This window comes from Dermacentor andersoni, chromosome 10, assembly GCF_023375885.2.
Source record: "Dermacentor andersoni chromosome 10, qqDerAnde1_hic_scaffold, whole genome shotgun sequence".
NCBI classification, from domain to species: Eukaryota; Metazoa; Arthropoda; class Arachnida; order Ixodida; family Ixodidae; genus Dermacentor; species Dermacentor andersoni.
The window spans coordinates 120,562,189-120,588,199 of NC_092823.1; the positions used below are offsets into that span (position 1 = coordinate 120,562,189).

At 45.3% G+C, this 26,011-nt stretch overlaps 1 protein-coding gene across 1 annotated transcript; it reads right to left on the bottom strand.

Moving 5' to 3' along the window:
• Nucleotides 1–571: 571 nt before the first annotated feature.
• Nucleotides 572–25,804, bottom strand: LOC126546180 (gastric triacylglycerol lipase-like). Its single transcript, XM_050194321.3, has 9 exons — nucleotides 25,525–25,804; nucleotides 12,043–12,241; nucleotides 9,225–9,339; nucleotides 7,296–7,446; nucleotides 5,571–5,663; nucleotides 4,249–4,401; nucleotides 3,638–3,709; nucleotides 2,574–2,642; nucleotides 572–870 (listed from the first exon to the last, which is right to left on the bottom strand). The coding sequence occupies exons 1-9, from the start codon at nucleotides 25,663–25,665 to the stop codon at nucleotides 595–597; spliced, it is 1,269 nt and encodes a 422-aa protein (XP_050050278.2). The 5' UTR covers nucleotides 25,666–25,804; the 3' UTR covers nucleotides 572–594.
• Between the last annotated feature and the right edge of the window lie 207 nt (nucleotides 25,805–26,011).

The window sequence follows — 26,011 nt, forward strand, 5'->3', positions numbered from 1 at the left end:
TTTAGGTAAGTGAATTAGGTTGAGTTATACTTTTGAAACAGCAAAACGGCAAATGCGATTATGATAGCGTGCCTAGGTAAGTCAAAAAAATACGCAAGAACGAAAACCGGTTGGCGACGCCACCTGAAAGTCGCCTCACGCGCTCCCTGGGACGTCATATATTTTGACAGCGTCAACTGTGGTGGAAATTACTGTTTATAGTTGAATTATTACTTCATTGTGTTCTAACTGATTTAAAGTATCGACCAAGCAACTTTCAATATCCCTTTCTGTCCAAAAAAACAACTGTAATGAGAGAAAACACTTCGAAATCCGCAACGTCACACTGACGGACCAGCGCTCTAATTCCGGCGTGAAATAAAACAAAAGAAAGGAAAGAAGACTTCGTCTTATTATGTTCACATTTTCTTCGTCAGGTGAAAGAAAATAAGAGTTTTTAGAGAAAATTTTCCGAGTCCAAAGTTATTTAAGTGTGCCCTTGGCGTCCTATTAGAGTGATGAGCAGAGTGTCATGCACTTCTGACCACACCATCAATGCTCAGGTGAGTGATGAGCAGAATGATGCTCATTATTTCAACGTAAGGTGTACGCTCGTCACCGTCGCTTGTACAGGGGCCAAGGAAGCGGCTCGTTGAAGCCTTGAACGAGCGCAACCATGGGTTCGTGGAGCATCACGGTGGCGTCGTAGCCGACGACGAAATCCAGGTGCATGAACGTGTCCTGCGGAATCTCGTAGTCAAAGACGATGGCGTCGCCTATTCGACTCCTCAGGCTTTGCACGTCATTCGGATCGGCGAAGCGGTCCGCGGCGCCGGTGAAGAGAGCAATGGGTGCGAAGATGTGTTCCAGAGGGTACTCGTAGGGTTCAGGCTGGGTATAAGGGTAAGGAACGTTGTAGGGGCCACGTGTTCAGTTAGCCGTGTACACGGGGAAGTGACGCAGTGGCACGAGATTGGCGAGTTTTCGCTTGTCTGTTTATATAACCTATTTCACAAACCAGCGGGTTAGCAGAGACGTAGAAGCGAGTAACAACGCTGTTAGCGACGTCTTGCGACGCTTTGGCCAGCGACAACGCGTTGGAAGCATTTTTTGCTTTACGAAGGGGTTCTCACCAGTGGAGTAGCTAGGTCGTCTGGCAACCGGGGCCGATAGCTCTTCTGTTAACCCCCCCCCCCCCTCCCGGGTGTAGTCGAGGCCCCCCCTACTGGCCCCGTGCACCCGGGGCCCACGTCCCCCCCCCCCCCCCCCCCCCGTTGCTACGCCACTGGTTCTCACCGAAGGAAGATATCAAAATAAGAGGCATGTTAAAGATTACGTCCATAACCACGCTATAACTAAGTTATAGTCCATAACCATAATTAAGTCCATAACCACGCTATAACCAACTATAACTAACCTAAGTTTAATGCGGTAGTTCAGTGCCATAATAACTTTGTATCATCTTTAGTTAAACAATGCGTCGCATGATGGCACCACCAGCAAGGCGCTCACGTCTACGCCACCAGTAACCCGATATTCTGTCAATGGTATTAGTGTGGATGAGGACAAATGCTCTATTAGCCCTTTAATGGGCATATTTATGTGCGCACTGTGGAGCCGATTCCTTTGCTACATTTGAAAACAAAATCTTTTCAATGTTTCTTTCCAAAATTAAAAACTTTGAAAGAGCATTCTCGCTAACATTCTGGTCGTACTTCCCGGTACAATAACACTTACTGAAAGAACATATACATATATTCTACTATAAGGCGACAAATGAATGCAATGGACTTGTAATTTTTTCTTGGCTAAAAGCCCACTCCGCTCGTCGTACGAGAATTTAACTCGTTCATCTTGCGTTGCATTTTGCAACGAATCGGCGCTCTGCAAAGTGTCACGCAAGTTGCTTGTTTAAGTGACACATAGGCACACTGTAAGCCTTGGAAGGTGTTCCGCATTCAGCGGTTGCATTCGAGCTGCAGTTCCACCATGTTCTGTAAAGTGCCTCTCGTTGCTTCCACCAGGTGCCTATGGTCACATCTGATTACTGGGTGGGGGAGGTATATAGCGTAACGTTACTTTTAGTAGGGAAATCCCGTATTTTCCACATCCATAATTTCATATAATCATATATTCAATCCTGCGTAAAAAACCGTGCATCCCCATGTGAACCTTTACTGACATATGGGAATATGGTAAAAGGCATATGGGTATTTTTCATAGGGAAGGCTTGTAAAACAGACTGCAAGCCTATCAGCGGTTTACTTCCTGCATATTGAACTTATGTAACAGCTACATTAAGTAAATATCAGGAGCATATATGTTCTTACGATTCCATGCAAACTCATAGTTTTGTGAGAAAGTACTGTTTAGTATCACTATTGCCCAGTAAGATGTTATCGGAACTGAAAACTGATAAAACTGCATGCATCAGCAAAGAATGTTGTTTTCTGATAAGCGCTATTAACACTGCATTATGTGTCGGTAGCACTAATGTGGGGCTAACAAGTTACTATATCGCTTACAATATTAAATATATGCCAAAACACACATGCATAATATGGTCCCGTGGGTTAGCATATAAGTTAACTCACCTGGTTGTATCGTATCAAATTTTCTTCGAAACCGTAGTTGTACATAATAAAATTCTGCGCTCTGTACATCTGAAAAAGTAAATTAACATCAGTTACATAAGTAAAATGTTTGCGCTAACTGTACTGCCCGCCTCCTTCAGCGGCACTTGTAAAATGCGGAGCTAAAACCGAGGGAAACGCGGCAGTGAGAGCGTGTTCTCGGTAGCGCTAATTTGCTTACCGCACCATAGATATCTTTCAGTCCCAAGTCTTGGCACTCGAGTTTCCTAAAATAAAGGTGCTGTTTCTTTCCTGAGCTCCCTTGCGTGAAATGTGTATGTATGCGAGAAAATAAACGGTTCTCGAAGCTTAAGCAAACGCACGCTCATATTCATTTTCTTCCTTTCTGTTTTTCTTGCGGCAGAGCTGCTTTATAAATCTGCAAGCAACGACGAAGAAAAAACGCCTTCAGATGAGGTGCCTGTTATCCACAGTCTCCTGTGGCCTACTACGCTTGTTCTTTTTCTTTTCTTATTTTTGATCTGCTAGATTGAGCGAATTATTTCACAATACTAAACCGGTAGTTTCGAGGCTTCAGCTTGTCAGCAGTCAGCGACTCCAGTCAGACGATACATATCGGGGCCATTATGGCCGCTGTCAGTGTTGTCGAGTTCCGCCGTTTTGGCGTTTTTGAGCCAATCAGAGCTGACGAGATGGCGATTTTGACAATACGGAGGAATTTGACAGTGCCCAGGGTATGGCACCCTTCAGATTCGATCACTGAAGACCGCGTGAAATATTTCATCGACTACAAAGTTATTTTTCTTCCGAGAACTCATGGTGGCTTTCCCTAAGTAGTTTTCCGTTGCAGACAGAAAGACGACAAATATCGCTTTGTATGATGTTTTTCTTGCATACACCGCGAGGATCTCTTTAGACTGTCATAGAGGAGTTCTTTTATTCAGTACTTTCAGCGTATTCCATATTTTATAAAAATTGCGGATAAGAAGTATCACAGAAAGCTCTAGCAGTTCGAAACATGTGCAGCTCTTAGTTAATGAAACCATATCGAGAACATTGCTCACCTGCGTGTAATGAATTATGTTACGTATTGACGTTCCCGCTGGCATGTGGGCAAGGTACACGGGTATCCGGGTCTGGAAAAAAAGTGACACTGTGACCCAGCAAAATTATTTGGAACCGATCTGACAGCATGTGTAAATAGTCTACATTGAAGGAGTAAATGTTTTAAACTTCCTAATGTTCACTTTTCTCTCATACTCTTCTTTTTCCTATTTAATCAGCCAATGAGTTGATTAATTAATCAACTGAGCAGAATTAATTTTTGTAGAGGGCCTGAAAAAAATAGTTTCACCCCTTTGCGTTATTAAATTCTCTTCTCCTCGAAATTATCTGCATAATTTACATTATAAGGCTTCGTTTAAACAAAATACCACATACTAGCGCTACACATCCACTCATCACGCCATCGACACCACCACATATTCAACCTTAGAGAGACAGAGACGTATTACACATCAAGAAACGCGCCGGCTATGTGCCTTACACGCTTTTCTATACATCGGCTAGGTGGCACACCACAAAAACTGACTCGGGAAGTAAGGGAAGTCCACAGAGTACACTGGTAAATCGACTTCTAAATTTAGAAGCGCCCTTTGCGAGACCGCCGACTTACCTTGTTCAACTGTTCTCGGCTTGCCCCCACGGCAACGTTGACTGGTAGGAAACAGGCCCCACGGAAAACATTGTTGCAGAACTGAGTGATCAGGAACTGGGTCGTGGGAGTGGACGTCAGGAGGCCTCCCTTGGTGAAGTGGTGGAATACCGACTGCGCAATTTGTTACGCTTTAAGAGCGGCTGTTTGTGAACGTCGATTGTTGCGGCTCGTGGCAAAGACAGGCACGTGCACAAAGTACAACTTGGCTGGTATTGTATAAGTAGGGAAATGTTGCGTAGCTTAAAGATTTTCTCTATTTATGTTGTTTTAGTTTTAAATATCCACTTGATTATGAATTACCTATCCGGTAGCAGTCGTAAATTAGGTGAAAACAACAGGCAAATCATTCTTTATAACACTCCTTTCAAGCGGTATCAAGCGTTCTTAGCAAACCTTTGACAATTTCGTGATTTCACCCTTCAGTGTTATGAATGCGTTTTTTTTCGCATTCAAGGTATTCTAGGGCAATATTGCCGAACTTCAACGTTTCACAATTCCTAAAGATTCTGCAGCCCACAATCCTTCCCAATGATTTGGCGGTTTCCATCTGTAGGGCTTCCTTATCGTAACATTGTTTTATTCCTAACGCAGGTAGGGTAAAAGAATAAAAAATTCGCTGCAATACTCTGTCACAGAATCGTCATGAAATCCCATGCACAGAGTTCGAATCCGTGTAAGCGAATCTTTCGCGTCCACTCCACCAGCCATGGCCAAGTGAGCACGGGTGCATGACGACATCTTCGGCCTGCGTGCTGTCTGCAGTGGGCAGCCGTGACCTGATGACGTCATCCGTGGCCTGAAGACCTCATCCGTGGCGCCAGACAATCGGCATCGCGCCGTGCCTTCCTCTCACCCTATAATGCCAGTGCTTGTGTCCACAGAAACGTGGTGTCCAAAACCTAACGCAAGCGCTTCTACCGCATCCATCCAGCAAAACGTGGCCTTCGAGATCTGTATTTTACACCTCCCTAAGTTAACCCATTCTCAGACGAAGGAAGCAAGCCGAATGACAGGACGAGACAGGACAGGTTGACAGTGTAGCTCGCCCTTTTTGCTTCGTATGAGTGTGTGTTAATTTGCGTCACTCTCCTCATAATTACTGCTTCTCAGTAAACCTCTCTCCCGTCGGCACCACCACTGTACCGCTCCTCCTCACGCGTTGCCGTCCATACACACAGTCCGCCAACACATTACATCTACCACAACTGACCAGGCTATCGAAACTCCTCGGGCGCCACAAAAAAAAAAAACTGCGTTTAAGAGATGACACGATTACTCACGGCAATGAGCTCGGCGACGGGACCCAGAAGAGTGAGCGGCGTTTCGATGTGAGAGATGTTTCCCACCGGTGCGTAGCCTGCCACGAGATTTACCTATCAGAAACCAGCAGAACACAGGCGGTTTCTTAAAGAGCAGCACATAGTTCCCTGCTAATGTTAAAGAATTATACTTCAGTGTCTGAGAGTTTTCTTATTTTTGTACTTTGCATCATATTATACTTACTGTTTCCACTGTGTTAATTACTTCATTCATTTGCACTGAAATTGCCGCATCTTCTCGCCTTCGCCATGCATGATAATGAAATCCCACTTCTTCTTTATTAGTGAAAAGGATATTCTGCATTGTACTTGCAAATTCGGCTAACTCTCAAGAGTATCGCTGACAACGATCATTGAATGTTGTCAGAGTTAACATTCCTAGTTTTCACATATGTATTCTATGGATAAGGCTAGTGCATCTGTTGTTGTTGTTGTTGTTGTTGTTGTTGTTGTTGTTGTTGTTGTTGTTGTTGTTGTTGTTGTTGTTGTTGTTGTTGTTGTTGTTGTTGTTGTTGTTCACGAAATGTATCAAAGCCTTTATCTCCCCTTCAATTTCTTTATGGCATGTCATGGCGTACAACCCCAAGGCAGCCAGCGCACTTTCTGTATGCTTCTTTTTTTCCATTTTTGTTCTTATTCTTATTCTTGTCTCCTTACGTATGTATTTCGCGAGACATGTTCCTCTAGAAACGTTTCTTGTATGTTGTAAATGCGCTTCAAGTATGTTGTACTTTACCCGTATAGTCAAGTTTGTGACAAATAAGGTGACACTGACAAAAGTGCTGCTTCACTGGTCTGAAACTGTAAGAAACTTGTGCTGATGTCCTGATGATTGAGGGACATTGTACCGGATCGAAGAGCGTTGTTCAAGAAAGCCTTTACGATACGTGTGCATTCGTCATGGCTGTACACAGAAATGTCCTCATTTCTTCTGCGTTTGCTCTGTAAAACACACTCCAAGTTTTCGCTTTTAGCTTCCGTTTTTATTCTATTTTTTACATTGCAGCATAAGTGGAAAGCTGTCTTCGCATAACTAGGTAAAATATAGCTGACGCCAGCACCCAAGGTATCAAAATCTCCTATGAATACCTTCTTTCGCTGCCAGTTCAGCGAATGCTTCCCACGAATATGTATTTGGATACTCTACAGTAAACAGCCTAATAGTTATTCTCCACAAAACGCGCACAACAGCCTGTGAACTTGACATTACACTTTTTCTCGACTAATGTCCACAAACTTTGCGCAAACAACACTGTCTACAAATCTGTGAAGCGCAAATTCGCCAAAATAGATGACAAATTGATGGCTTTCAAAATTAAATTACGGGGTTTTACGTGCCAAAACCACTTTGATTATGAGGCACGCCGTAGTGGAGGACTCCGGAAATTTCGACCACCTGGGGTTCTTTAACGTGCACCTAAATCTAAGTACACGGCTGTTTTCGCACGTCGCCCCCATCGAAACGCGGCCGCCACGGCCGGGATTCGATCCCGTGACCTCGTGCTCAGCAGCCCAACACCATAGCCACTGAGCAACCACGGCGGGTAATTGACGGCTTTGTCTATAGAACTAAACAGCCTTTATTCGGTCATAAGGTAGTGATAATAATTAAAAGCAATATATAGATAGAGTGTCGACGCTCTACAGACTCTACGCTCAATGGACGGTGTGGACAGAGTCACAAACCTTGGCGTTATATTCGGGTCTCGTCGAAAGAAGCACCAGCATTTCCGTGAAGCCTTGAGACCACGCAACGATGCTGATGTTCATAAATCCTGTGACGTGGGTAACGTAGTCAATCGTTGCCGCCAAGTCGTAGCGACCGATCTCGTCAAAGCTGCGAAGACCGACAAAAACACCGCCACGCAATATTTGGAAAACAAGAAAAAGCCATTTTCAGCAATTTTTCGTTCATTTGTGTTCTTCGATGCTATAAACAACTTGTGCTGCATTCACCGAATTTAAGAAATGCAGTAGACCAGCATTAATATAGCGAAATAGCGCACGCGAATATTTTTAGAACTCGGCTAAAGTTAGCTGACACACCCTGTAGATAGATTTCTCTAGCCTGCGGACTTGTTGCCTCCAACTTCTTTCAACTATAGTGTCCACAGCCTTTCCACAAACGACCCGTCGGAAGTTCTGTAAACTAGAATGGGCCAAAGTGCAGTCACTAATTTTTTTATATGTAGTGTTTACGCTTATAGATGTTTGGGCAGCTTTGGAAATAGCATACCCAAGCGTGTTATCATTCGCAACAAAGCAACATTATCGTTATTTGCTCAAAATGCTCAAACGTATTCCCTTCTGAAGCAGCTTTGCTTACCCAAAAAAACGAAATTCGGTAGAACGCCTTTCGCGTTCTTTTGTACGCCTAATCGGTAAGCCTCCTGCAACTATAGGCGCTTTATTTGTTAAACTCCCTGTTGTATGCCCTTTATGTACTTTTGTGCCATTTTTGCACCCTATTGTACGCCCAGCGAATTGCGTCCGCTAGCTTTGGGTGCCATAATTCTCAAAGTCCCTGTTCTTAGCCAGAAGGTCACGTGCACAAGGAGATAGACCTAAAAAAATCGCCAGACAGTAGTCTAAAAGCGCTTTTATTACATGGCATGCTGGACCAGCAGTAATTGGGCCACTCTTGCAAGACTTCCTTTTCAGGCCGTTGGATGCACCCTGTCACTATAGAGCCTGCAGAAAAGCCACGCTACGCACTCTGTCCTCAGGTAGTTATGTGTAGCGCGCTATGACAGCATCTCGCCATCCATACCGGTACCGTCGAGGCTTGCAAGGTTACTCATTTCTATATATTTGCATAGGCTTAGTCCCCTCGCGGGAAACGAAACACGATTTTAAAAGGTTGGACAGCAGTTCGTCTTTCCCGTAGTGGCACTTTACAAAGTATGCACCATAAACTACATGCCCTGCGCCGAGACAAAACAAGCTGAAACTGACAGAAGTCCGTTGCAGTCAGTTTCAAATAAACGCGTATTGAAATCTTACGCATTAAATGTTAGACGTCCCTTTCTACCTGCTCATAAGAGAGAACACTAACTGGCTAAATGCCTCGGGTACTCATGCGGCTTCACTTCAAGCAAAAAATAATAATAATAAAAGTACAAAACCTTTATCTTTTTGTATGAATGTGCCGTGAGATTATACGCGTGGCACCTCTTTTTCTTTCTTTCTTTTGCGAGGTTTCTTTCAGGCTTAGAAAAAAGTTTTGTGCAGCAGGTATTAAGCCAAAGAATACTCATTCAGGTTGGTCGACAATTTTGTCATTCGCGCTTTAGCTCTGAGTATAACGTTTGAGAAGTTCATTAACTATTATTAAGTAATTAGGTGAAATGTACAAAACAGTGCGCCTTGCTCCAAACGACGGCAAACAGCATTATCTTCGTTCTGTTCAGGTAAATGGACCTTGCATGTTTTTTGAATTAGGCACAAGTCACATAGGACTCATGGTATATACGTCATCAGAATGCGCGATACCACAAACGTTTCTCCGGTAGTTTGCATTGTCACGCTTCATTTACTTTCAAATAGAACTTGTGGCGAGAGGGAAGACGTTCCCTAACTTGTTTCACAACGCCCGCGCGCCCATTTCGTTATTACCTCCATTCCCAAAATTCCGAGTCCTCCGTGGTGAGCGTCTTGTGGTAGTTGGAGTACGGCGTCCCCCTGCTGTTGATAAGCCATACGTCGAATCCTCTGTCCGCTAGAAGAAAGCCTGCGCATGTAAAGGACATCTGAGAGCATTTAGAATATTTGTTTGTTCTTTAGAAAAGGAGTACTGACAAAAGAAAATTTTTGTGAACCACTTTTCTCGCTTTCTCAGGTAGGAGTAGACTCAATTATGACGGTACAAAGTCTCAATTACTCCCCGGTGTTCCAAATAATTGATTACCGCACCTTGCCTGCAGCCCGACGAAAGTTCGCGCCAAGTGCAACTTGGGCTAGCCTCGACCGAAAGTGTATGTGACTGTCAAGTGTCACAACATTTGTAAGGTCATTCAACCTCTGTGTGACGTCGATGAAAGACCTAGTCTTCGTGGGCGAATATGGGGTGGGAGCTGTTACGCACCACACGCTCGAACAGCCAAAATTTCTTGTAGTGAGGAGTTAAGGCAGTTAGCAGTACAAATGTATTGTTTTTACCGCACATACTCGCACTGATATTTCCTTCCTCCATCCCTCTCCTTTCTTTCTTTTCATCCCCTCAACCCATTTCCCTCGTGTAGGGCAGTAAACCGGACGTGCGTCTGGCTGACCTCCCTACCTTTCCTTCCTTTCCTTTTCTTTCCTCCTCTCTGGTGTAATTTTCGCAGCCTGGGATACATCGCTTTAGGCCACGATCCATCTTTTTCTGAAATAAACTGATCCGCTCATTGGCCGAGATGGCTCTGCGATGCGCATACCACAGATTATCGAAGATAGCGAAGATTAAAGCCACTGCCTCGCCAAGTAACCTTAGCGTTCTTACTCGTGTATAACCTCAATTGGTGCTTCGGTTAAATGCGTAGAGCATGTCTGAATATTTCGTGAACGCACGCATTGTCGCATAGTATGAATAGCATTCATGAAGAAATGCAGTACAGGCGTGCTTCCTCTAAGATCCCCGTTGCCACAACGTTTAGTCCCGTGTTCAAAATTACAACCACTATCGTCCTTGTCAAAGTTACCACAAAATGGCACCACCGAATCATTCAAGTTAACAGGACATAAAGGTGAGTTGAACAGATGCGAACGCAAGCGACCATCTTTTAAACCATGCAAGTATGACTACAGCAGTTAAATTAGAAGGGCACGCCAACGGTACCACGTACTTCCAAGCGACCGCAAAGGTTTTCGGTGCACAGAATTCGTGAGAAAAAAAAATTTACTTCTTTTTCTGTACTTCTCCACTCAGCCTGGACTTTAATTTAGATAAGCGATATGTTCACCACTTCAGCGAAGTATGACCTGTACACTCTTAGGCATATAGTTTTCGTTGCCCCTTTCCCCCGTTTTCGGAAAATAAGTGATGCACGAGAAATGATGCATCAGAAGAACGTATGCGGCCGATGTGCCACGTAGAAGCAACGTTGCTTCTGGTAACGTTGCGCAGAAGGCTAGGCAGACTGTCCTGTATCGAAAAGACAGAAATGGTTCAGGAAACCGCGCATAAACCATCGAAGATGATTGTCAATGCGAGCGAATAGCCAAATGCTTCTAAACAGCTATTCGCTTTATTAAAGGAATACTGCGATTGAGTGCGTGCATTGGTGCAGCGAGGACATTAGGGCAGCCTGCGCTGTTTCACTGCGCTTTCACGCAGCGTACAGGAGAGGAGAGACAAAGAGGAAGAAAGACAGGGAGGTTAGCCAGTGTAAGTACCGCCTGGCTACCCTGTGCTGGGGAAAGGGGCAAAGGAAATAAAAGGAGAAAGAAGAACAAGAGGAGAAAAAAAAGAGAAATCGGAACATCCACGCAGTAACGCGATAGTACGCGATACAACACTCAAAGGCGATCGCACAATTCGCATGTCCTTAAAAACTTCAGCAAAGCCCTTAAGGCTTTGAGTGTCGAAGCCCGTTTGGACCAGTGTCCTAGAGTACAGAGCCGTTCTACCCACTCTGTAGCGGCCGCATAAGGCGATTCCTTCATTGTCTCCAGATCGCGCGAACGCCTAGGGCCGATTTACGCTCGAGCCGCCCATCGCCGCAAGCCGCACTGCACGCGTGCGGTCGCGCGAAAGATTACACGTATCAACCACTTGTGCACAAATTTCGGTTTACAATGTGGAAGGTATACACTGTGCACACAGTGTAAATGGTAATTTGTGCACAAGTGCCGGATATGTGCCATTTTTCGCGCGACCGCAAGCGTGCGGTGCGGCTTGCGGCGATGGGCGGCTCGAGCATAAATCGGCCCTAAGGCGACTGCTGTCCTCCTCTCCCTCAGCCGCCACAGGTTGAGAGGGGCGTCGGGAGAAGACGACTGATGTCCTTCCCGAGCGCTCCACAACAGCGTCTAAAGTCTTTCAGACTCTCTCGCGAGGACGCACGTGCGTCTCGAAGAGCTACGATAGTGGGCGTTTGGCGACGAACTGGCCCTGCAACACAGTGGCGCGAGACCATGCGTCACTTGCATCGGCACACTTGTATAGGCGGTGAGAGTCCGGCCGCGAACTACGTCTGACCACAGAAACGGGCGAAAGAGCCAAAGAAAGCTATTCGCATTTCAAAAGGAAAGTAACGTAAATGAGATTATAGAGCCCAACCAAGCTATACGGCACAAGCATGAATTTGCGAAGCCTACGTGTAGTAAGCGCGGATGTGCCCAACGTCCCCGATTCGCGAATGATTGGGGCCGCGAAATGATAGGGCGTTAACGTAGTTAGTCAATGCGTTTTGGTTTATCGACACACCTTCCCTGAGGGCACCGGCAATACCTGCGCTCTGGTGAGGCTTGTTGATGACGAAGTCTGCAGCCGAGGAAACGATCCCGTGAACCAACAGCACGGGCGGCCTCTGGTTAGGCGTGTCACCTTCCACGCCGTACGGCATCCTGTCCACTTCGAGGATGTAGTCGTCCTCGGTGATCACGTGGTGCACTTGGACCGGGTAGCCGTTCTTGTGCATCAGACCAGCCTGCGCGGCAGAAATTGTCTTCTCATGTTGAACGCGCCGCGGTTCTCATCGGATCCCCCACTGAAGCTAAGCCGAGTATTCCAGAGCGCTATTCCACTCGACACAGCTGCACTCTTGGCTCTAGCAAGTAGTCCCTCTATATGCTTCCTATGAGAACATAAGTATAGCTTTCAGGATATGTCACAGATGTTACATCCAGAACCCATTCCCAGCTTCCATGGCACTGCTGGCGATGAGCCGGAAACAATTAGGTGGTTGAGATAAAGGCGCAGCTGCTAATCGTGCTAGTGCTCCGACATGGCGATCCCCATGACGTCGGGGAAAACCGTGGAAGAAAGAAAGATAGTCTGGGAGGAAGCGTTACGTCACAATCCTGATGCTCAGCGATTATACAATACAGAAAGGACGAATCACGGGAAAAGCACCCGAACATGTATATGGCAAACGGTGGTCGCCTGACATCGCCAAATTTACCGAGGGCCAATAAAGCCATATTAATCCAATTAAGACGACCCACTAAGCTTCAACAAAAGGTACTCCGTCACCGGAACAGGAAATGGCTTCCCTAGTGCAGCATTCGGCCACTCCCTCTAAAATAACTCATTCGATCAACCAATGGCCCTCAGTCCCCAGCAGCTGCGGAGCACCTGACCAAGGCGGCGGTCAGACCTATAACGCAGCATAGGGTGCTAAGAATCTCTGCACCCGGACAGGCCGCCAATAGAAACTGACCCTGGCAACATTTAACACCCGAACTCTCTCGAGTGAAGCCAGCTGACTCTTCGAGGAACTATCAGGCATTGTCTCGAATATCATTGGCCTTAGTGAGGTTAGAAGAACTGGGGAGACTTATACAGTGCTGACTAATGGCCACGTCCTCTGCTGTATAGAGGACTTCCAGATAAGAAGCAGTATGGAGTAGTATTCCTAACCCATAAGGACGTAGCGGACAACATTGACGAATTCTACGGCATTAATGAGACGGTAGCAGTAGTCGTAATAAAGGTTAATAAGAGGTATAGATTAAAGGTAGTAAAAGTCTATGCTCCAACCTCCAATCATGATGATGATGAAGTAGATCAGCTTTATGAAAATGTTGAATTACCGATGAGAAAAGCGTCAGCTCAGTATACTATAGTAATGAGTGACTTCAATGCAAAAGTGGGGGGAAAGCAGGCTGGTGAAAAAGCAATTGGCAACTACGGCGTCGATTCTAGAAACACTAGAGAAGAGATGTTGGTAGAATTCGGAGAAAGTAAAAAGCTGCGAATAATGAACACTTTCTTCAGGAAGCGTAGGAACAAAATGTGGACCTGGAAAAGCCCTAATGGTGAAACAAGAAATGAAATTGATTTCATACTTTCTGCCGATCCCAGCATAGTGCACGATGTAGAAGAGTTTCGTAGGATAAAGTGCAGGGATCATAGGCTAGTGAGTGCTAGGATGCACCTCTATTTGAAGCTAGAAAGAGTAGTATTGGTGAAGAAAGAGGCCAACGCAGTAAGGATAAAAGCAGACCAATTCACGGTGGTACTTGAAAACAAATATGCAGCCTTTGAACAGCGAGATGAGGATGACATAGAGGTAATGAATGGTGCCATAACTAGGCTGGCTTCAAAAGTAGTAACTGAAGTGGGAGGTAACGCCCGAAGGCAGCCAATAGGTAAGCTCTCCCAAGCAACGAAGGACCTAATAAATAAACGAAAAAGAATGAAAGCGTCCAACGCAGGAGATCTGATTGAATTCGCGGAATTGTCAAAACTGATCAACAAGGAGAAAACATGGGATACTCCAAATTATAACGTAAGAAAGACTGAAGAAGCAGTATTAAATGAACGCAGCATGAAATCAGTGAAAAGAAGACTTGGCATAGGACAAGCCAAAATGTATGCATTGAAATATGAAAGATAATTAAGCAGGGTAACATTATCAGCAATTCCGAAGATATAATAAAAACAACGGAAGAATTCTATATTGATCTGTACAAAACCCAAAGCAGTCACGTTACCTACACATGAAGTAGTAATGAACAGGATACAGAAACTCCTCCTATGACTAGCGATGAAATCAGGAGGGCCTTGCAAAACATGAAACTAGGAAGAGCGGTAGGAGAAGATGGAATAACAGTCTATTTAATCACAGATGGAGGAGACATAATGCTTGGAAAACTGGCGGCTCTTCACGAGAAGTGTCTATCGACTGCAAGGGTCCCAGAGAACTGGAAGAATGCTAACGTTATACTAATGCACAAAAAGGGAGACTTTAAAGAATTGAAAGATTATAGGCCCATTAGCTTACTTCCAGTATTGTGCAAAATATTCACAAATATAATTTTCAATAAAATAAAGGCGACACTTCAGTCAACAAAGGGAGCAGGCTGGCTTCAGGAAGGGATACTCTACAATGGATCACACCCATGTCATTAACCAGGCTATCGTGAAATCCGCAGAGTACAATAAGCCTCTCTATGTGGCTTTCCCAGATTACGAAAAGGCATTTGATTCCGTAAAGATACCAGCAGTCATAGAGGCATTACGTAGCCAAGGAGTGCAGGAGGCTTACGTAAATACTTTGGAAAATATCTACAGATATGCCACAGCTATCTTAAATCTACGCAAGAAAAGTAGGAAGATACGTGCAAATAAAGGGTTCAGACAGGGAGACACAGTCTTTCCAATGCTATTCACTGCATTCTTAGAAGAAGTATTCAAGCGATTAAACTGGGAAGGCTTGGGAGTAAGGAGCGATGGCGAATATCTCAGCAACCTTCGGTTTGCAGATGATTGTTTTGTTCAGCAACACTAGAAACGAGTTAAACCAAATGATTGAGAACGGCAACAGAGTGAGTGTAAGAGTGGGGTTGAATGTTAATGTGCACAAAACGAAGACAATGATCAATAGCCTGGCAAATCAGCAAAAGCTCAGGATCACCAGTCAGCCTCTTGTGAATGAATACATTTGCCTAAGTCAATTACCAACAAGGGACCCTGATTATGAGAAGAAAATTTAAATGCATTCTAGCGGTACTAACATATGGGGCAAAAACTTAGAGGCTGACGAAGAAGCTCAAGAACAAGTTAAGGACCTCGTAAAGAGCGATGGAACAAAGAATGTTAGGTGTAACGTTAAGAGACAGGAAGAGAGCGGTGTGGATCAGAGAGCAAACGGGGGTAGCCGATATTCTTATTGACATTAAGTGAAAGAAATGGAGTTGGGCAGGGCATGTAATGCGTAGGTTAGATAACCGGTGGAGCATTATGGTTACAGAATGAGTGCCAAGAGAAGGGAAGTGCAGTCGAAGACGGCAGAAAGCTAGGGGGGGATGAAATTAAGAAATTCGCAGGCGCTAGTTGGAGCAGGACAGATAGGAAATCGCAGAGAGAGCCCTTCGTCCTGGCAGTGTACATAAAATAGACTGATGATGATGACGATGGTGTGTGTGTGTGTGTGTGCGTGCGTGCGTGCGTGCGCCATGTGAGTGATTTCCTAGACTTCACACACACTTTTTCCTACTATGACACTTCTAATGCGAACGCATTAAAACCTCACGTGCTGGTTCACGTGCTAGTTCACGTGGTGGTCACGTGCTGGATCAACTTTTTGAGAGAGAAAAAGGAAAGAAGAAGACCGCTTCGAAGAAAGTTAGCTTGCAAAGGCTGGCTGCGTGACATAATGGCCTCTTTTAGTTTATTTATTTCCTCCATGGCCTTGTGCCTAATTTCGCCTTGCTTAGGCGATCGGTTGTCGCGTCACTCTTCACTGTGGTGCGAAAGCTTTCTTTAGATCCGCTTTCGCGTGGCGGCATGGTTTCGTATCGAGAAGCAACATGTGCATTTCGCCATGGCTGACTGTTTGACACAATGATGTCTCTTTAAATACGAGCGTTTGTTTCATGCATGATACAGTAGCTCTACCGGATGGTGGCTTCCCGCACTGCCCTTCGACTTAATGCGGTCACTTGCCTCAAAAGAGACTACGGGAAATTTTCTAAATTAACAAAAAAACATTTCCAAACTGCTCTCGTCGTGTCCTCCAATTCGCAGGACTGGAGGCGTGCTTTTCAAGCAACTCCTTGTCGTAGGAATCCCTTGGCATGGCAAAGTTACATTGCATGGCCTCGGAGATCTAGCGGTGCGCCGGCCGTTATTGCAAGGTACCAACTTCTTTAACCTCGAGCGTACCGGAATCTTGGAAGAAGGCCAACATAATCTTAATCCGTAAGAAAGGGCACGTCAAAGACTTGAAAAATTGTAGACCTATCAGCTTACTGTCCGTTGGATACAAAGTATTTACTAAGGTAATCGCAAATAGAATCAAGAACACCTTAGACTTCTGTCAACCAAAGGACCAGGCAAAATTTCATAAAGGCTGCTCAACCATAGACCATATTCCCACTATCAATCAGGTGATGGGGAAATGTGCGGAATATAACCAACCCTTATATATAGCTTTCATTGATTACGAGAAACCATTTGATTCAGTCGAAACCTCAGCAGTCATGCAGGCATTACGGAATCAGGGTGTAGATGAGCCGTATGTAAAAAATTGAAAGATATCTATAGCGGACAGCCACCATAGTCCTCCATAAAGAAAGCAACAAAGCCCCAATAAAGAAAGGCGTTAAGCAGGGAGATACGATCTCTCCAATGCTATTCACAGCGTGTTTACAGGAGGTATTCAGAGACCTAGATTGGGAAGAATTGGGGATAAGAATTAATGGAGAATACCCTAGCAACTTGCGATTCGCTGATGACATTGCCTTGCTTAGTAACTCAGGGGACCAGTTGTAATGCATGCTCACTGATCTGGACAGGCAAAGCAGAAGGGTGGGTCTAAAAATTAATCTGCAGAAAACTAAAGTAATGTTTAACAGTCTCGGAAGAGAACAGCAGTTTACGATAGGTAGCGAGGCACTGGAAGTGGTAAGGGAATACACCTACTTCGGGCAGATAGTGACCGCGGATCCGGATCATAAGACTTAAATAATCAGAAGAATAAGAATGGGCTGGGGTGCGTTTGGCAGGCATTCTCAGATCATGAACAGCAGGTTGCCATTATCCCTCAAGAGAAAAGTTTATAACAGCTGTGTCTTACCAGTACTCACGTACGGGGCAGAAACCTGGAGGCTTACGAAAAGGGTTCTACTTAAATTAAGGACGACGCAACGAGCTATGGAAAGAAGAATGATAGGTGTAACGTTAAGGGATAAGAAAAGAGCAGATTGGGTGAGGGAACAAACGCGAGTTAATGATATCTTAGTTGAAATCAAGAAAAAGAAATGGGCATGGGCAGGACACGTAATGAGGAGGGAAGATAACCGATGGTCATTAAGAGTTACGGAATGGATTCCAAGGGAAGGAATGCGTAGTAGAGGGCGGCAGAAAGTTAGGTGGGCGGATGAGATTAAGAAGTTTGCAGGGACAACATGGCCACAATTAGTACATGACCGGGGTAGTTGGAGAAGTATGGGAGAGGCCTTTGCCCTGCAGTGGGCATACCTAGGCTGATGATGATGATGATGATGATGATGATGATGATGGATGAGATTAAGAAGTTTCGAGGGACAACATGGCCACAATTAGCGCATGACCGGGGTAGTCGGAGAAGTATGAGAGAGGCTCCCACCTCCCTGCAGTGGGCGTAGCCAGGCTGCTGCTGATGATGATGGTGATGAACTTCTTTATAGGAGTGTTGATATTCAGATATATATGACTGGTGCTTGTACGCATTCGTCGTTCTATATATTAGAGATAGACACTTTTAACAGAGAACATGCGTTGCATAACGCGTACGTATATCGGAATACCACCGACAACATCGCATCTAGCGACGTCTTCCGGCGCTGTGATCAACCATCACACGCTAGAAATCCTAATTTCAGTTACTCTTCCCTTGAAAAAATATAACGAATTTTTGTGGTGTACGATTTACGGATTTATGGGAATATTGCAGATTTTTATGGTTTTGTGGTGTCATCTATATATATATATATATATATATATATATATATATATATATATATATATATATAGGAAGAGTACAGTCGCTGATTACAAGGAATGAATGAACGAAACATTGACGATGCAGAATACGCTCTCGCTTGCTGACTTCAGCATTGTAGTGAGATGGGTGTATTCTTTAGTATTCTTTAAACCAGATTAGTTTGCACGGCCCGGACAAGGATGCATGATCGTCGCGTGTCTCAGCGCGCTTTGGTTAAACAGTGTGCTGCAAGACGCAGCCACTAACACTGCGATACCACGGCCGGTCTAGAGGGGAAAGGAGCGCGCTATTTTAGGAGTGCGTGTCTCTAGCCCGGCCGTGACTATACATACGTCTACGATTGTACGTCTCAACGAGGCCTAGAACTGCGTACACTGCATGAATGCCCCGTAGCAGTCGCCGCAACAGCGAGGGGCGATAGGCCCCCGGGCTCCATCTCGCTTCTCAATCCGGCCTTGACTGACTACCGCGCGCTCGCTTCACCCCCGCGCTCCTTACCGTTGCTTGCACGGCTTCGCACGCAACATGTGGATAGCGCCGCACGCGAGGACTTCCGGGAGACGGCGTGGAGCCCGTACCGTCCCCTCAGCGTGCGCGATGCGCGCGCCGCTGACGGTGCTCGGGATCCGTGACGCATTGATGACGCATGGGAGGGTGTATGCGCGAGAGCTTCTTGACACGGTCGCCAGGCGTGAAACGCGACCGCCAGGCTACCGATAAGCGAGCGCGGGTCATCCTTCTTGGCCTTGAAAAGACGCGCGCTGCACTCCACGGCGCTCACCCGTGAACAGGCGCCACCGCAGCCCGTCGCTTGAGGAATGAAATGTGCCTAGCCCCGCTGCCTTCCAGTAACGTTTTGTCTCTTGATAAGAGTGACTCGTTGGGCTAGTTGGTATATGAGAACACCAGGAAATTTAAAAAAAAAATAGACATCGAGAGGCAGACAGAGACAAAGCGACAGGAAGGTGGCCGGCCACCTTTCTTTCCCCTTTTTCAAGTTTGCTTCTATTCTTTTAGTTCTGTCTCTTACCCAGCTAACCGGCTGACCCCATCGAGACTGGCGAGAATGGAGTGTACTTTACCGAGTCTTCTGTCTCATCAATGCAAGCGATCACGCACTGGATGCACTTGCCCTTCGCCAGCCCCCTCCCCCCTCCCTTTGGGCATTTCCCTCTGTCCTGGCCTCAAGCCGAACGTTCAATGCACTGTATCTTTTCTGTTATTCAATGTATTGAGAAGGATAAACACACTACTTTAAGCTAGGCGAAAACCTAAGACAATTCGAAGCTTCAGTTGTGTTCATTCTTTTGAGGTGCGCATAAGTAAAAGTAAGACAGAGAGAGAAAACTTTGGGGGTATGGTGGGTGAGAAACGTGCGATGTGTAAATCAAAAATTTAGTTTTTTTTTTGTATTGTTGATATGAAGTGAAAGGAAATGTGGGCCCCATTATCGGCGCCAGCTAGCCCATTCGGCAGGAAAGCGAAGCAAAATCACAACAAAGAAGTCACATGCACTGCCGATGTTCAAATAGCATCCACATCTGCAAAATTTAGAGTTCGCTAGAATTACGTATACACTATACAATACCATACAATACCTCTGTCGTTGAAGAGAAAAGTGTACAATCATTGCATTCTGCAGGTTGTAGCATATAGGGCAGAAACTTGGATGTTAACAAAAAGCCCGAGAACAAGTTGAGGACCGCGCAAAGAGCGATGGAACGAAATAAATGTTAGGCGTAACGTTAAGAAACAGGAAGAGAGCGGTGTGTATCATAGAGCAAACGGGGATAGCCGATATTCTAATTGACATTAAGAGAAACAAATCGAGCTGGGCAGGTTATGTGATGCGAAGGGTAGATATCCAATGGACCATTGGGGTTACAAAATGGTTCTCAAGGTACGGGAACTGCAGTCGAGGGCGACAGATAATTAGGTTGGCTGATGAAATTAGGAAATTTGCAGTTGCAAATTTGAATCAGCTAGCGCAGACAGGGGTAACTGGAGATCGCAGGGAGAGGCCTTCGTCGTACAGTGGACATAAATATATGATGATGACGACGCTACCAAGGCGATCCAAGGGATTCAAAGACACGCAAAAGTCTGCAAAAGGCCAGCTGTGCATTATGAAAACATCTTGCGGTTTTTAAGAGATTTACAAGCACGGACGCGCCTTTATGTACATTTGTATGCACTGCACTCTAGTACAGTATTGCTGCCAGAGCTTCTCTCATGTCTCTCGATCACGCCACAGAGTACTTTCTATGTCAACGTGAAAATATCTACACGCGCTCAATCACGAGTTGAAAGGGCTGACCAACAGGCAAAATTTCTATACCATCAAACCGACAGTTGCGCCAATAGGAGAGGTGTGTCTCAAACCGCAATATGGTGGGGTTCGCGCCGCCGTAGCACGATGAGGGCAAGGCGTCGAAGAGGCGGGAAGGGGGCGAGGCGGGTAGGCGGATAGAAAGTGGGCGTGCGATGATATGAAGATGTCTGCCTTTCTAGGAGCGGGTGTACGTTGATGATTGTAGTTTTTATCTGCTACGGTGTATGTGAAGTATGGCCGCTAAGCGACTGACTCTCTCAAAATTGTGCCTTAAGGAACACAAAGGGCAAGCAATAAAGAAGGATGTAAGGAAGCAATGAAAAAGCAATATCAAGACAAATCTTAAAGGGAGCTGAGAAACCGGGAAATATAGATGTAATATAGTGCGTGCGTGCGTGCGTGCGTGCGTGCGTGCGTGCGTGCGTGCGTGCGTGCGTGCGTGCGTGCGTGCGCGCGCGTGTGGGGGGGAGGGGGCGGGGCTAAGTCCTGGAAAGAGATGGTGGGGTAGACGTCGCAATGAGCGACGCTGAGACAGCGTCCGCATCTGTATACTTTAAGGAAACCTGTAAACAACCCGAGTGTTAAAGTTTCGGAGGAGTAGGGTCCTCCCTGTGTTCAAAACGGCTGGATGGACCCGTTACGCAGGCCGACCAACAAAGCGCGTGGCGATCCGTGTCGGGAACCGTGATCATAAAAATAAGGGCGTGATTTTGTTTAAGGTTCGCATAGTTCTCAAGCACTCTCGCTCGGTGGCACAGTAATTTGATTCTCCACAGGATGCGTGCACTGTGGTCGTTTATATATATAGTGCCTGATTGTAGGTGACGAAACAAGGTCACGGCGAAACGCTGTGAAAGAATCGTCACAATCCGGAGTACGAACTAGATAAGTAAGCCGGGCCCTTCAGAAGCTTTGTGTGTAAGTGGTGCGACGACGGAGCCCAAGCGGCCCCGCAAATTAGGGACGATAACAGAGACCGAAGAAGCTGCGGAGCGCTAGACGGTGGAATCCCTCTTTAAGAAAGTGGCAACAAAGCCAAGGCTTTCAGGATCCAAGGGACGCATTTCTGGAGAAACCATCTTCCAAGAGCGCTCGCCACCGTATCACAAAGGTCGCCACCAAGCTGACCTTCTTCTACAGCATCATGTTTAGAAACTAAACGCAAATCCCCAACGTATCACTGCTGCTTCTGCTTATCAAGAACGATAAATGTTTACACAGCAAGGCACAGAAAGAGCTATTGATTGTTTGGCAAATAAATCACATCCTAAGCCCAACTGCGCAAACTTATAATTATTTTGTATGCTGCTTATTCGCCATTTTCTGCAGTGCCAATAAGGCATATTGCAGGGGGGGGGGGGGGGGGGGACATGGTACATATTAGAAGTGATCCACAAAAAAAGAGACGTATAGCAAGCAAACAAAGTAAAGCAAACACAAAACAAGTCAGTTAAAAGCAAATCACGTAGCATGGCATCAGAATCGCAATCCGTAACCGTTCTTGCAGAATTTGTTCTACGTAGAAATGACATATGGAAAAAGCGAGTATTTAAACCCGTTGGTGCGGCTGTATTTCACGGACATTCCAAGCTCGATCTTCAAGACAACATAAGGCGGCATTCTTTCAGTATCCCGATCTTTTCAAAGTATATTTTGTGCAGAACAATACTTTTTTTCCCTGAATGGCGGTTCACTCAAGGGGTTCAATTAAACCTGGAGATCACTTCTGCTTACTCATATTACAGGTTAGTCTTATTAACCATAACCTCCAAAATGCTCGAGCAGATCATATCTGCAACAATGACGTAACTGGACTAGCACGGCTTCTTTTCGCCGAAATGACATGGGTTCTCACGTATGTGATCCTGAAAGTCAAACTTATTTGACTTCATAGCTGAACTTCGCTAGACTGGGAATTACCTATAATTACATATAGATGCTGTGTACATAAAGTTCGCAATGTATTTCATAAGTTTGTTCACACTCGTATGATAAAACACTTGCTAATCTCCTATAGCATGAACTAGTCTCTTTAACTTTTGGGAAAATACCTTGTTTCTGCAAAAGAATTTGCTCCGCAAAAACTTTACTAAAGTCTGGAGTACCCATTTGTTGGTGCATACGCAAGCCATGTTCGGCATAGATATTAATTATATAAGCAATCACCCTAATTCCACTACAATATTGTTTTGCCGACTACTGCGCCAGATTGAGGAATGTTATTTATCTTCATGTGACAATTTTTTTGCAGTCAGGCTCTAGCTATGTCGTGCGAAAGATTTCAAATGTAAATATGTTTACGAATAAAAAATTATGACATTTACGATGACCGCTGAATCTCGTGCCTGTCTTTACGCTATTAATAACGTGGCCACTGAAAACTTTCCCACAATAACATATCAAGGCATTCTCATTTCATAAGGCTACGCGGCATAATCACACTGTTTACTTCGAAAGCATCCAAGGCTTTTGGTTTTGTGATGCCTCAAACTCGGCCAATCAGGCAAATAAACTCTTAGCACAAACGACTTTAGTTAGTTCCCAAGTGAAATTTGCCACCGTGATTTAGAATCCGCATGAAGCATATATATTTATAACGTACTCGCATAGCTACAGAATAGAGCCGCTATATGGATCCGTAACAAAAAACGCTCTGGCTACTTCATCATGACTGATAATCAATCTAAATTTGTGTTCAGTCAAAAAGCGAATATTCATTGTTCATGTACTTACATTTGGGTGCATATTAAATGACCCCAAGTGGTCAAAGTTACGGTGGAGTCTCGATAGGTTGTGCGTCAAAATTAGATCGTGGTTTTTGCGCATAAGCCCCCCACCCCCAATTTTTTTCTTGTCAGCCTAATGGCCCATATCGACAATACGAAATCGGTCGTGAATCGGTTTGTTGAGACAAAAGCAAAGACAATTCGTTAAGCAAATGTTTGAGCGTTGGTTGTGTTTTCAGCCTGCTGGAAAGATTTTCTTCTTTTACAGGTTTGTTAGAAACCTGGGCCGAGGACAAGGTTTCTAACGCCGGAAGACGCTCGGCTCCTATCCCTGGCTCACCACCACCGGCCTCCTGCACACGTCACTACATCGCGTCTGTACACCAAACTGGCTAATATCGGTTGTTGTTCGCTTTAGAGCACACGGCACATTTCTTTATTCTTTCAAGGGCTCATATTTGTTCAAACGCAGACATCATAAAATGCGAAGTTACGATGCGTTCAGTGCGACAGCGATGCTTTGCTGATAACACATGAAGATATCCGACCCCCAACCGGAAAATTTTTAGAAGCACGGAAAGTGAAAAAAGAAAGATATATATCTCGAAGCTAGTTCACTCGTTCTCGCGAGAAAAGATGCTGATGATACTTCGCAAGGCAAACAGACTGTCAACCTGCATTCCAGCAGGAGTGGTGAAGCCGCAAATAAGTTTAACTTCATCGTTAATTCCCCACTTCCAAAACATATGTAGTTGGCTTTATTTATTCAGCGGTGCTACCAAGCGAAGAAAATTTACTGTGTGAGGGTCCGTTTGATACGACACGCAGTGCAGAGCTAGAAATTTTTAAGGCTTATGTTTGTTGTAGCTTTCCGCAGAAATTGAAATTTATAAAATTTAGTGACTTCCCAAAGGACAAGAAAGTAATTTCAACTGCTATTAACTAATAATCGCGGAATTTTTACGCTACGATATGCTGCAGCGTGATCCACCTGCGAAGTAATTCAGAAGGACTCGGTTTCGAAATAATTTGGCAAGCTCTGTCTCTTAGCGCGCGCACGTCTCCGCCCACAAAAACATTATGGCACTCCAGCCTTTTCGGAATGCAGCGGCTTCGACTTGGATCCGATCCCGTGACCTCGCGCTCAGTGTCAGAAAACACCAAATATACCCACTAAACCACCATGGCGGATGCTACGCAAACAGCACAGACGACATAAAGACATGTGTTTGGACTGGATCGTCCTAAAGAAATGACATAATTTAGCGCATGGGCACAACCACAAAGAACAGACGTGTATCTGCGTGTCGCCTTCATGGATGTATCTTTGCGCTATGTTATGTCGTTAAGTAAACAACATATAGAGTTATCTACGAGAATCCCTATAGAAAACTATGGCGCTGCAATCGTATGGCTACCACGTGAATTGTGTATCACGTACAATGTATACGTGGATTTGTCTGATCCGCTCTCGTGGCGTTATTTATTACACCTAAATTTCCCCTGAAGAACCATATTTTTGTAAGCGCCAGAAAGTAATAAGTTTCTGCGCCCATCCACAATAATAGAGAACTGTTGCATTTTTAACCAATTATTTTGATGAAAGTGGTCAGTTTTCAAAATCGCACAGCGATTTAGAGTCACAAGGACGAAGTTAAGGCAAGTCCATGTGCTGTACCAATAATTCTTGTGCTGGCTGAACCACCAAGTTTGAAGCTCCCGTCAATCACTAGTTTCCCCTGGTATATTAAAGGAAACTCTATGAAAAACAGGCCCAGAGTTGCAATGTTCAAAGAGGTTGAGCTTAATCGCGTCAGCCTTAACAACTTAACCACTTTGACCGAGAACCAACTATTTTCATTTGAATGTTGAAAAAAGAATCACACGCCATTATTTCTGCGTTAGCGTTTTATCTTTCACCTCTTATCCTCTCTTGCGCTTTCAGCAAATGTCAGTTGTTAGTTGATGCTTCCCTCATTCAGTCCTGTTTCTACGTGTTCGACTCCCTCTCCTTGCATATCCTCACGCTTAAGGAAGAATGAAGGAACTCCACCAACTAGAACTTTATGCGGGAGACAGAGCTTCATAATTATCTGCAACGTTTTCCTTCTGATGTCGTAGGGCAAACTAACTCAACAAATAAAAAGCAATGAAAGTGAGACATGTTTGAAGCATCGAGGATTTCACGCGCACACGTGTTCCCAGTAGATTGGGCTACCTACCGGACTTAGTTTGGCGTCTTCCTCGACGTCCGAGCTTCCGCCGAGCAGCTTGTTGAGCAGTCTACCCGCCATGGTCCTCTCTACGAGCGCGCATGCCAACATGCCTAAAAAGAGCAATCTCAAGAACGCCTGTCGTACCATTGTAATGACCCAGCGTGCGCTAACCGCCACCTAAGCAGAAGCGCCGCCACTCAGGCGCCAAAGTCCCAGTTCGAAACTCTGCAGGACGCATGGCATCTACCTATGTCCGTCAGTCAACGTCCTTGATTCCCACATTCGGAGCCACACACACACACAAACAAACGCTACACTGGAATACACAATGGCACGCCTGCGAAGTGTACGGCTGGTGGACTTGTCAAGTCCCTCGTGCTCTCGTGTTCCAGTGGTGCCGCGGCACGGAACAGCTGAAGGCTTTGTAATCCGTGCCAGGCGTGTGACGTCACAGCGACGTCAGATGCCGATGAGGCGGAGCCGACCAATGAGG

What these genes read in the sequence shown, in the direction of transcription:
- LOC126546180 (XM_050194321.3), bottom strand. Translation starts at nt 25,665, where the DNA reads ATGGTACGACAGGCGTTCTTGAGATTGCTCTTTTTAGGCATGTTGGCA. An exon ending in GCCGAGAACAGTTGAACAAG is followed by an intron (nt 3,710 to 4,248) that starts GTAAGTCGGCGG and finishes CTTTTTTTCCAG; the next exon opens with ACCCGGATACCCGTGTACCT. An exon ending in ACATAATTCATTACACGCAG is followed by an intron (nt 2,643 to 3,637) that starts GTGAGCAATGTT and finishes TTACTTTTTCAG; the next exon opens with ATGTACAGAGCGCAGAATTT.